Source organism: Heptranchias perlo, chromosome 19 (assembly GCF_035084215.1).
Source record: "Heptranchias perlo isolate sHepPer1 chromosome 19, sHepPer1.hap1, whole genome shotgun sequence".
Lineage (NCBI taxonomy): Eukaryota > Metazoa > Chordata > Chondrichthyes > Hexanchiformes > Hexanchidae > Heptranchias > Heptranchias perlo.
The window spans coordinates 1,546,264-1,558,862 of record NC_090343.1 but is presented as its reverse complement, the minus strand read 5'-3'; the positions used below and the strand labels follow the sequence as shown (position 1 = coordinate 1,558,862).

General features: G+C 49.5%; 1 protein-coding gene across 3 annotated transcripts in view; it reads right to left on the bottom strand.

Annotated features, from left to right (window-relative positions):
* Positions 1–930: 930 nt before the first annotated feature.
* Positions 931–12,599, bottom strand: part of mtss1 (MTSS I-BAR domain containing 1) — a 78,239-nt gene continuing 66,570 nt past the window's right edge. For all 3 annotated transcript variants that reach the window (XM_068000141.1, XM_068000143.1, XM_068000142.1), the window contains 2 exons: positions 9,916–9,942; positions 931–3,439 (listed from right to left, as the gene is read on the bottom strand). In XM_068000141.1, coding sequence (XP_067856242.1) covers positions 2,682–3,439; positions 9,916–9,942 — 785 coding nt within the window. In that variant the 3' untranslated portion in view covers positions 931–2,681. The remainder of the gene's footprint in view (positions 3,440–9,915; positions 9,943–12,599) is intronic.

The following is a 12,599-nucleotide window of genomic DNA, read 5'->3' as shown; positions in this document are numbered from 1 at the left end:
AGTGGGATTAGTGTGGGATTGATACAGGGCTATGGGGAGAGAGCGGGGCAGTGGGATTAGTTTGGGGATTGATACAGGGCTATGGGGAGAGAGCGGGGCAGTGGGATTAGTTTGGGATTGATACAGGGCTATGGGGAGAGAGCGGGGCAGTGGGATTAGTTTGGGATTGATACAGGGCGATGGGGTGAGAGCGGGGCAGTGGGATTAGTTTGGGGATTGTTACATGGCTATGAGGAGAGAGTGGGGCAGTGGGATTATTTTTGGGGATTGATACAGGGCTATGGGGAGAGAGCGGGGCAGTGGGATTAGTTTGGGATTGATACAGGGCTATGGGGAGAGAGCGGGGCAGTGGGATTAGTTTGGGATTGATACAGGGCGATGGGGTGAGAGCGGGGCAGTGGGATTAGTTTGGGATTGATACAGGGCTATGGGGAGAGAGCGGGGCAGTGGGATTAGTTTGGGGATTGATACAGGGCTATGGGGAGAGAGTGGGGCAGTGGGATTAGTTTGGGGATTGATACAGGGCTATGGGGAGAGAGCGGGGCAGTGGGATTGTTTTTGAGGTTGCTCTAATGAAGAGCTGGGACAGACACGATCGATTGTGATGAATTACCTCCTCGCTCACCCACTTCACAGTCACGGCTGAGTGGGGAGAAGGGGACGGTGACATTCAGTTCTCACAAATTGTAAATAAAATGTACGGCCCCCAAAACAAACCTTTGCACAAGGCCTCCTGCGAGGCCAACACGGTCAGGGCATGGCCGTTGGGTCAGAGGGCATGGCCGCTGGGTCAAAGGGCACATCCTGTGGGTCAGCGGGCACCAGCTTTACGCCATCGCAGTCCACACGTCTCAGGCTGCAATTGTGGAAATTTGTCGAAACATAAATAAAAGCACAAAGCTCGAGTTCACCACAAAACTTACAGGCCAATTGTTGCTAAACCTTTAATTTAAAAAATAAATGTAATTGTTCAGCAGATTTCTCACATCATCAGCCAACTAATGGATTTTAATACCCGATTAAAATTTGGATTCTCTGATAATTTTAAAATATTGCCCACTTAAGCCAAAAGAACAGATTATTAAAGGACGTCACCTCACACTGTCAGACCCCAACTCCTTCAGTCTGATCCTGTAAGATGCCAACACTACAAAGCTATGCGATAGGCACCAGCAGTATAAGATAAAATTTAAAAGGGAATTAAAAACTAACATATACAAACTATATTCTTTACCAATTAAAGCTTTTTGCTTCAATGAGTTTTGGTGGAATATTAAAGGCAAAATTTTCAGCATAAACTCATTTACAAACAGAAGCTTTTACAATTTTGACACAAATAAATATCTTTCGATGTTGGTAAGATTCACAAGGAACAAAATAAATCTGTAGTGCCCATCATTCCTGCAGGTTTTTTAAACCTTGCTGGTTTACAGGCAAACACAAGACAACTGCTGGGATTCCTGTGGGAGGAACGCGTTTGCCCTTCACACCAAGGACCCAAGTGAACAGCGTCCTTTAGAAACTCGAAGGAACTTAAAACAAGTCCTTTGTAAAAAGCATCATGTTCGAAATCCTGAGCAGATCCCCTGAAGTGTCATCGCAAAATTATTTCCATGTCCCTCCACCTCAAACACACGTTTCAAAAAGAACAATTCTAACTCCCCAAAGTGAAGATTCCTGTGAGCAATGAATTCAGTTTGTTTCATCATTTGGGGGTTTTCCCCATCTCTCCTGAAGGCTGCGACTCGGGCTCAGGTACAGTTCCACAGGTAATCCATCACCGTTCCCAAATCGTGGTGGGCGTGTCACCAGTGCGAGGCATCACGGCCAGTCTTGATCATATCTTCACTCGATATCCACACACACTTACTTCCCAGCCGGAGGGAGGGGAGGGGGTCACTGGATAGCGATCAGGAGCGGGGTTTGGCCATCTCTAACCCGGGGTGCTGAGGCCCATTTTAGCCCCACTGCTGTCTGGCTGAGATCAGCGGAGATCACATCTCACACCTCCTGGTCTGTGATTCAGTCTCACACCTCCTGGTCTGTGATTCAGTCTCACACCTCCTGGTCTGTGATTCAGTCTCACACCTCCTGGTCTGTGATTCAGTCTCACACCTCCTGGTCGGTGATTCAGTCTCACACCTCCTGGTCGGTGATTCAGTCTCACACCTCCTGGTCTGTGATTCAGTCTCACACCTCCTGGTCTGTGATTCAGTCTCACACCTCCTGGTCTGTGATTCAGTCTCACACCTCCTGGTCTGTGATTCAGTCTCACACCTCCTGGTCTGTGATTCAGTCTCACACCTCCTGGTCGGTGATTCAGTCTCACACCTCCTGGTCTGTGATTCAGTCTCACACCTCCTGGTCTGTGATTCAGTCTCACACCTCCTGGTCTGTGATTCAGTCTCACACCTCCTGGTCTGTGATTCAGTCTCACACCTCCTGGTCTGTGTGACTGTCTTATGGAACCAAGCGATGATTCCCACACACCTCGGCCATCAGGAGAGCTGGGATAAGTTGGGTTGTAGATGATATTTCACACTGGAACAGTTCAATCTGAGAACGAGGTGCAATAGAACAGTAACCAGTTTTATAACAAAGTCAAAAAAAGAAAGAGCGAAAGGACAAAGTGATTTGTGTTTATGTTTATTCGATTGTAGTTGTCCCACCATCAGAATATTTTATATTATCTTTGGGGCTGACCGGTCATTGGTTAAAGTCTTTCTCAGTTTGACCCCCCGACGAATCATAGACAAAACATCATCACCTCCCTCGCTCGGGGACAGGATCTGTTGTGAGGGAGCTGCATTGAGAAGATTGAGGCCACCAGTCCGTTGGGAACCCATGGCCGTGCCCAGGTGCAGAGTCAGTCCATTTCCCGTCGTGTTTTCCGCGGAGGCCAAATCTCGGGCGCTCTCGGGCGCGTTCTGGAGGTTAGGAGCTGAATGTTGGAGGCCACAGACCAGGCGCGGGTTCTCTGGGACCAGGGTGTAGCTGGGATTCTGGGCTGTGCTCAGGCTCTGGGTCGAGCTGCAGATGCCTTGCTTCCTTTGCACGAGGCTGGACCGCCCTCCCTGCAGGCTGACGCACTCCTCGCTGCCTGTCCGAGTGACCGCGATTCCTATCGGCTTAGCGCACACCGGAGGTCCCGGAACTGGCACCACCGGAGTTCGAATGGGAATGGGGACACCACTGATGGTACCTCGCCTGAAAACTGCCTTACTGGACGGTTTCCTTCGAATCGTGGCAATGTGAGATGTCATAATGGGCTGCGGGTCGACCAACAGGCTCACGGTGGACGCTGGTCGTTTCACTTGGAACATCTTCCTGTAGTTCTGGCTGATGTCACTGTTCCTGGGAATGGTGGAGGATTTATCAAAGTCGATCTGATCAGTCAGCTCCTGCTCTCCGTGCAGAGAGATGTAATCATAATCTGCCACTAATACAGGGAACAGAAGTTAATACAGAAACAAACACAGTCCTCACAGCCACACATTGGAATAAGCCCATGCACCAAGGGCCGTGCACTGTTGGGAACGTCTGCAACTGTGCGTCTGCATGAAATTCCTGAAGGAGCCCCGCTCTCCACCTTCCATTAAAATGCCGGATGGAGGAATTTCGATCAAATGCAGCGATGAGTCAGTTACCAAGACCGTATTACGAGCTCAACCCGCTCAAACTATTACTGAAACATGGCTAAGGGAGGGGCAGGACTGGCAGCTCAATGTTCCAGGGTACAGATGCTATAGGAAAGATAGAGCAGGAGGTAAGAGAGGAGGGGGAGTTGCGTTCTTGATTAGGGAGAACATCACGGCAGTAGTGAGAGGGGATATATCCGAGGGTTCGCCCACTGAGTCTACATGGGTAGAACTGAAAAATAAGAAGGGAGAGATCACTTTGATAGGATTGTACTACAGACCCCCAAATAGTCAACGGGAAATTGAGGAGCAAATATGTAAGGAGATTACAGACAGCTGCAAGAAAAATAGGGTGGTAATAGTAGGGGACTTTAACTTTCCCAACATTGACTGGGACAGCCATAGCATTAGAGGCTTGGATGGAGAGCAATTTGTTGAGTGTATTCAGGAGGAATTTCTCATTCAGTATGTGGATGGCCCGACTAGAGAGGGGGCAAAACTTGACCTCCTCTTGGGAAATAAGGAAGGGCAGGTGACAGAAGTGTTAGTGAGGGATCACTTTGGGACCAGTGATCATAATTCCATTAGTTTTAAGATAGCTATGGAGAATGATAGGTCTGGCCCAAAAGTTAAAATTCTAAATTGGGGAAAGGCCAATTTTGATGGTATTAGACAGGAACTTTCAGAAGTTGATTGGGAGAGTCTGTTGGCAGGCAAAGGGACGTCTGGTAAGTGGGAGGCTTTCAAAAGTGTGTTAACCAGGGTTCAGGGTAAGCACATTCCTTATAAAGTGAAGGGCAAGGCTGGTAGAAGTAGGGAACCTTGGATGACTCGGGAGATTGAGGCACTAGTCAAAAAGAAGAAGGAGGCATATGACATGCATAGGCAGCTGGGATCAAGTGGATCCCTTGAAGAGTATAGAGATTGCCGGAGTAGAGTTAAGAGAGAAATCAGGAGGGCAAAAAGGGGACATGAGATTGCTTTGGCAGATAAGGCAAAGGAGAATCCAAAGAGCTTCTACAAATACATAAAGGGCAAAAGAGTAACTAGGGAGAGAGTAGGGCCTCTTAAGGATCAACAAGGTCATCTATGTGCGGAACCACAAGAGATGGGTGAGATCCTAAATGAATATTTCACATCGGTATTTACGGTTGAGAAAGGCATGGATGTTAGGGAACTTGGGGAAATAAATAGTGATGTCTTGAGGAGTGTACATATTACAGAGAGGGAGGTGCTGGAAGTCTTAACGCGCATCAAGGTAGATAAATCTCCGGGACCTGATGAAATGTATCCCAGGACGTTATGGGAGGTTAGGGAGGAAATTGTGGGTCCCCTAGCAGAGATATTTGAATCATCCACCGCTACAGGCGAGGTGCCTGAAGATTGGAGGGTAGCAAATGTTGTGCCTTTGTTTAAGAAGGGCGGCAGGGAAAAGCCTGGGAACTACAGACCGGTGAGCCTGACATCTGTAGTGGGTAAGTTGTTAGAGGGTATTCTGAGGGACAGGATCTACGGGCATTTGGAGAGGCAGGGACTAATTAGGAACAGTCAGCATGGTTTTGTGAGAGGAAAATCATGTCTCACGAATTTGACTGAGTTTTTTGAAGGGGTAACCAAGAAGATAGATGAGGGCTGTGCAGTAGACGTGGTCTACATGGACTTTAGCAAAGCCTTTGATGAGGAGAAACTTCTTCCCTCAGAGGGTGGTCGGTCTGTGGAATTTGCTGCCCCAGGAAGCTGTGGAAGCTACATCATTAAATAAATTTAAAACAGAAATAGACAGTTTCCTAGAAGTAAAGGGAATTAGGGGTTATGGGGAGCGGGCAGGAAATTGGACATGAAGCTGAGTTCGGGTCGGTCAATGCCCTGTGGGTGGCGGAGAGGGCCCAGGGGCTATGTGGCCGGGTCCTGCTCCGACTTCTTGTGTTCTTTAGATTTGTGGTTGGGATCAGATCAGCCATGATCTTATTGAATGGCGGAGCAGGCTCGAGGGGCCGATTGGCCTACTCCTGCTCCAATTTCTTATGTTCTTATGTACCGCATGGTAGGTTGTTACATAAGGTTAAATCTCACGGGATCCAAGGTGAGGTAGCCAATTGGATACAAAATTGGATTGACGACAGAAGACAGAGGGTGGTTGTAGGGGGTTGTTTTTCAAACTGGAGGCCTGTGACCAGCAGTGTGCCTCAGGGATCGGTGCTGGGTCCGCTGTTATTTGTTATTTATATTAATGATTTGGATGAGAATTTAGGAGGCATGGTTAGTAAGTTTGCAGATGACACCAAGATTGGTGGCATTGTGGACAGTGAAGAAGGTTATCTAGGATTGCAACGGGATCTTGATAAATTGGGCCAATGGGCCGATGAATGGCAGATGGGAGTTTAATTTAGATAAATGTGAGGTGATGCATTTTGGTAGATCGAATCGGGCCAGGACCTACTCCGTTAATGGTAGGGCGTTGGGGAGAGTTATGGAACAAAGAGATCTAGGAGTACAGGTTCATAGCTCCTTGAAAGTGGAGTCACAGGTGGATAGGGTGGTGAAGAAGGCATTCGGCATGCTTGGTTTCATTGGTCAGAACATTGAATGCAGGAGTTGGGATGTCTTGTTGAAGTTGTACAAGACATTAGTAAGGCCACACTTGGAATACTGTGTACAGTTCTGGTCACCCTATTATAGAAAGGATATTATTAAACTAGAAAGAGTGCAGAAAAGATTTACTAGGATGCTACCGGGACTTGATGGTTTGACTTACAGGGAGAGGTTAGACAGACTGGGACTTTTTACCCTGGAGAGTAGGAGGTTTAGGGGTGATCTTATCGAAGTCTATAAAATAATGAGGGGCATAGATAAGGTCGATAGTCAAAATCTTTTCCCAAAGGTAGGGGAGTCTATAACGAGGGGGCATAGATTTAAGGTGAGAGGGGAGAGATACAAAAGGGTCCAGAGGGGCAATTTTTTCACTCAAAGGGTGGTGAGTGTCTGGAACGAGCTGCCAGAGGCAGTAGTAGAGGCGGGTACAATTTTGTCTTTTAAAAAGCATTTGGACAGTTACATGGGTAAGATGGGTATAGAGGGATATGGGCCAAGTGCAGGCAATTGGGACTAGCTTAGTGGTATAAACTGGGCGACATGGACATGTTGGGCCGAAGGGCCTGTTTCCATGTTGTAAACTTCTATGATTCTATGATTCTAAACACAGTTTCAAACCGAGGTGGGTGGAAGCTGGGAATCTGTGGGGGAATCTCGGGGAGATTCAGGAACGCACCTCAAAAAAATGTCTGCAAAGTTCTGAATTCTACAATTATCCTGCTTTGGTCAACTTACTGGCAGAGTATTCCTATTTCTGTACACTAATAAACATTGTCAATAACAGCAGCTTTCTTTGTCAGAGTGTCAATATTTGCAGGGGATTCCCAGGAATAATAGGATCATAGAAATTTATGGCACAGACGGAGGCCATTCGGCCCATCGGGTCTGTGCCGGCCGAAAAAGAGCCATTCAGCCTAATCCCACTTTCCAGCACTTGGTCCGTAGCCCTGTGGGTTTCGGCACTTCAGGTGCACATCCAGGTACTTTTTAAATGAGTTGAGGGTTTCTGCCTCTACCACCCTCTCAGGCAGTGAGTTCCAGACCCCCACCACCCTCTGGGTGAAAACATTTCTCCTCAGCTCCCCTCTAATCCTTCCACCAATCACTTTAAATCTATGCCCCCTGGTCACTGACCCCTCTGCTAAGGGAAATAGGTCCTTCCTATCCTCTCTATCGAGGCCCCTCATAATTTTGTACACCTCAATTAAATCTCCCCTCAGCCTCCTCTGTTCCAAAGAAAACAACCCCAGCCTGTCCAATCTTTCCTCATAGCTAAAATTCTCCAGTCCTGGCAACATCCCCGTAAATCTCCTCTGTATCCTCTCTAGTGCAATCACATCTTTCCTGTAATGTGGTGACCAGAACTGTACACTGTACTCAAGCTGTGGCCTAACCAGTGTTTTATACAGTTCCAGCATAACCTCCCTGCTCTTATATTCTATGCCTCGGCTAATAAAGGAAATTATCCCGTATGCCTTTTTAACCACCTTATCTACCTGTCCTGCTACCTTCAGGGATCTGTGGTAGGCCCTACTCTTTCCTTAGTTATCCTCTTGCTCTTTGTTAGATTAATACTAGATTATAATATTATTATAGTAATATTACTTATAATAGATTGATTCCTGGGATGAGAGGGTTGTCCTATGAGGAGAGATTGAGTAGAATGGGCCGATATTCTCTGGAGTTCAGAAGAATGAGAGGTGATCTCATTGAAACATAGAAGATTCTGAGACAGCTTGACAGGGTAGATGCTGAGAGGCTGTTTCCCCTGGCTGGAGAGTCTAAAACCAGGGGGGCGCAGTCTCAGGATAAGGGGTCGGACATTTAAGACTGAGATGAGGAAAAATTTCTTCACTCAGAGGGTTGTGAATATTTAGAATTCTCTACCCCAGAGGGCTGTGGATGCTCAGTCATTGAATATATTCAAGACTGAGAGCGATAGATTTTTGGACTCTTGGGGAATCAAGGGATAGAGGATCGGGCGGGAAAATGGAGTTGAGGTCGAAGATCAGCCATGATCTGATTGAATGGTGGAGCAGGCTCGAGGGGCCGAATGGCCGACTCCTGCTCCTATTTCTTATGTTCTATGTTTCTGTATTTATAAAACATTTTTGGGTTTTCCTTGATTTTACTAGCCAATATTTTTTCATGCCCTCTCTTTGCTTTCCTAATTTCCTTTTTAATTTCACCCCTGCACTTTCTATACTCCTCTAGGCTTTCTGCAGTATTGAGCTCTCGGTATCTGACATAAGCTTCCCTTTTCTGCCTTATCTTACCCTGAACCCCTTGAATCTCCCCCTTGAATCTCTCCCACTGCTCTGACATTGATTTACCTTCAAGTAGCTGTTTCCAGTCCACTTTTGCTAAATCACTTCTCAGCTTAGTAAAATTGGCCTTTCCAATGTGTCAATATTTATAGGGAACACTCTGAGTCTCTCTCGGTTGTTATCTGTGCGGAATCTGTGTGAAAGGAGTGTGGGGTCGTTACTAGTTGGCATCGACCCTGAACACAGAGCTGGTACCAATCAGGCAATCTTACTCAGGTGCTTGCATCGAATCTGGATTTTCAGTCTTGGCCGTTAGCTTGGCTCAGTTGTTAGAATTCTTCGCAGAAGTTGTGACATCAAATCCCACCAAAGGCCTTGAACACAAGATGCTCCAGTGCAGTACTGAGGGAGCGCCGCACTGTCGGAGGGTCAGGACTGAGGGAGCGCTGCACTGTCGGGGGGTCAGTACTGAGGGAGCGCTGCACTGTCGGAGGGTCAGTACTGAGGGAGGGTCAGTACTGAGGGAGCGCCGCACTGTCGGAGGGTCAGTACTGAGGGAGCGCTGCACTGTCGGGGGGTCAGTACTGAGGGAGCACTGCACTGTCGGAGAGTCAGTACTGAGGGAGCGCCGCACTGTCGGGGGGTCAGTACTGAGGGAGCGCTGCACTGTCGGAGGGTCAGTACTGAGGGAGGGTCAGTACTGAGGGAGCGCCGCACTGTCGGAGGGTCAGTACAGAGGGAGCGCTGCACTGTCGGAGGGTCAGTACCGAGGGAGCGCCGCACTGTCGGAGTGGCAGTACCGAGGGAGCGCCGCACTGTCGGAGGGTCAGTACCGAGGGAGTGCTGCTTTGTCGGAGGGTCAGTACTGAGGGAGCGCTGCACTGTCGGAGGGTCGGTACTGAGGGAGCGCCGCACTGTCGGAGGGTCAGTACTGAGGGAGCGCCGCACTGTCGGAGGGTCAGTACTGAGGGAGCGCCGCACTGTCGGAGGGTCAGTACTGAGGGAGCGCCGCACTGTCGGAGGGTCAGTACTGAGGGAGCGCCGCACTGTCGGAGGGGCCGTCCGTTGGATGAGGTGTTAAACCGAGGCCCCTTCTGCCTGTTCAGGAGGTGATTAAGGATCCATGCTCTGCCAACACACCATCCTCAACCAGTATCATCAAGAACCAATTAATTAGTCACCCATCTCTTGCTGATTGTGGGATCTTGCTGTGCGCGCGATGACCATTGGCATCACTTGTGAACCACTCTACACCTGAAAATGCTTCTTACAAGAGATTACGGACTCTCACTGATCACCTGCCAGGGTCTCGCACTTTAACCGTTCTGACCTCATCTGTGGCATCAGATTTACTTTTCAAGAACTAATCAATTTTAAAAAAAATAATGACACACATATAATTTTTGTTTAAAACTCACCAATCAGGGACTGCTCCTTCTTCATTGCTGCAAAAACAACAAACAGCAATTTCAAACAGACATCAGCGGAAAATTAAATAACAAATCTCACCGTCAACAGTTCTCAACTCCAGGTAAAAGGTGTCGCTATGGGAAACCGCCCGGGTCACCGCCCGGGTCCGTCGCCGCGGGAAACCGCCCGGGTCACCGCCCGGGTCCGTCGCCGCGGGAAACCGCCCGGGTCCGTCGCCGCGGGAAACCGCCCGGGTCCGTCGCCGCGGGAAACCGCCCGGGTCCGTCGCCGCGGGAAACCGCCCGGGTCCGTCGCCGCGGGAAACCGCCCGGGTCACCGCCCGGGTCCGTCGCCGCGGGAAACCGCCCGGGTCCGTCGCCGCGGGAAACCGCCCGGGTCCGTCGCCGCGGGAAACCGCCCGGGTCCGTCGCCGCGGGAAACCGCCCGGGTCCGTCGCCGCGGGAAACCGCCCGGGTCCGTCGCCGCGGGAAACCGCCCGGGTCACCGCCCGGGTCCGTCGCCGCGGGAAACCGCCCGGGTCACCGCCCGGGTCCGTCGCCGCGGGAAACCGCCCGGGTCCGTCGCTAAGCCTGTCTTTTGTAAGCTCAGTTCCAATCTGACTCCGCTCCCTCCCAGAACTCTTTTCCTGACACTGATGGCAGAGTTTGTGATCAAAGACGAGACAATGTCAACATTTGAAAATAGGTTCGATAGAAGGTTGAAGGTTGAAGGAAAGGGGAATGAAGGGACCGGGGAACAGAGTGGGTACAATGGGAATAGGGATCCTGCTCACGTGGAGGATAAACACCAGCACAGACTGGATGGGCAGAGCGGCCAATCTCCCTGTTGTTATTTGATGTAATTCCGTGCACATATTAAGTTTGCACAAAACATCGGTCAGGCCACAGTCAGAGACGGTGTGCAGTTTTGGGACCCATTAAAGAAAGGATATTAAAATCATAGAGAGCGAACAGCGTAGATTCACCAGGGATGGGAAACTACAGTTATGAGAGGAGTCTTGAGATACTCGGACTGTCCCACTGGAGCAGAGACGGGTAAGAGGAGATTTATTGGCGTTTTTAACATTATGAAGAGTTTTGATTGAGCAAACAGAGAAATACTATTTTCTTTGATTGGGGAATCAGTGGTGAGGAGTCATCAATTTAAACTCGTCACTAAGAGAGTGAGGAGAGAGGTTAGGAGAAATTTCTTTACAGTCAGTTGTGGGATGATAGGCTATATTGGCACAGGGAGTGATTGAAGCAGAGGAACATACAGGACTAAAGGGTGAGAGAGGGGGGCAGTGGGAATAGTTTGGGATTGATACAGGGCTATGGGGAGAGAGTGGGGCAGTGGGATTAGTTTAGGATTGATACAGGGCTATAGGGAGAGAGTGGGGCAGTGGGATTAGTTTGGGATTGATACAGGGCTATGGGGAGAGAGCGGGGCAGTGGGATTATTTTGAGGATTGATACAGGGCTATGGGGAGAGAGTGGGGCAGTGGGAATAGTTTGGGATTGATACAGGGCTATGGGGAGAGAGTGGGGCAGTGGGATTAGTTTAGGATTGATACAGGGCTATGGGGAGAGAGTGGGGCAGTGGGATTAGTTTGGGATTGATACAGGGCTATGGGGAGAGAGTGGGGCAGTGGGATTAGTTTAGGATTGATACAGGACTAAAGGGTGAGAGAGGGGCAGTGGGAATAGTTTGGGATTGATACAGGGCTATGGGGAGAGAGCGGGGCAGTGGGATTAGTTTGGGATTGATACAGGACTAAAGGGAGAGAGAGGGGCAGTGGGATTAGTGTGGGATTGATACAGGACTAAAGGGTGAGAGAGGGGCAGTGGGATTAGTTTGGGATTGATACAGGGCTATGGGGAGAGAGCGGGGCAGTGGGATTAGTGTGGGATTGATACAGGGCTATGGGGAGAGAGTGGGGCAGTGGGAATAGTTTGGGATTGATACAGGACTAAAGGGTGAGAGAGGGGCAGTGGGAATAGTTTGGGATTGATACAGGACTAAAGGGTGAGAGAGGGGCAGTGGGAATAGTTTGGGATTGATACAGGACTAAAGGGTGAGAGAGGGGCAGTGGGAATAGTTTGGGATTGATACAGGACTAAAGGGTGAGAGAGGGGCAGTGGGATTAGTGTGGGATTGATACAGGACTAAAGGGTGAGAGAGGGGCAGTGGGATTAGTGTGGGATTGATACAGGGCTATGGGGAGAGAGCGGGGCAGTGGGATTAGTTTGGGATTGATACAGGGCTATGGGGAGAGAGTGGGGCAGTGGGATTAGTGTGGGATTGATACAGGACTAAAGGGTGAGAGAGGGGCAGTGGGATTAGTTTGGGGATTGATACAGGGCTATGGGGAGAGAGCGGGGGCAGTGGGATTAGTTTGGGGATTGATACAGGGCTATGGGGAGTGAGTGGGGCAGTGGGATTAGTTTGGGGATTGATACAGGGCTATGGGGAGAGAGTGGGGCAGTGGGATTAGTTTGGGGATTGATACAGGGCTATGGGGAGAGAGCGGGGGCAGTGGGATTAGTTTGGGATTGATACTGGGCTATGGGGAGAGAGTGGGGCAGTGGGATTAGTGTGGGATTGATACAGGGCTATGGGGAGAGAGTGGGGCAGTGGGATTAGTTTAGGACTGATACAGGACTAAAGGGTGAGAGAGGGGCAGTGGGATTAG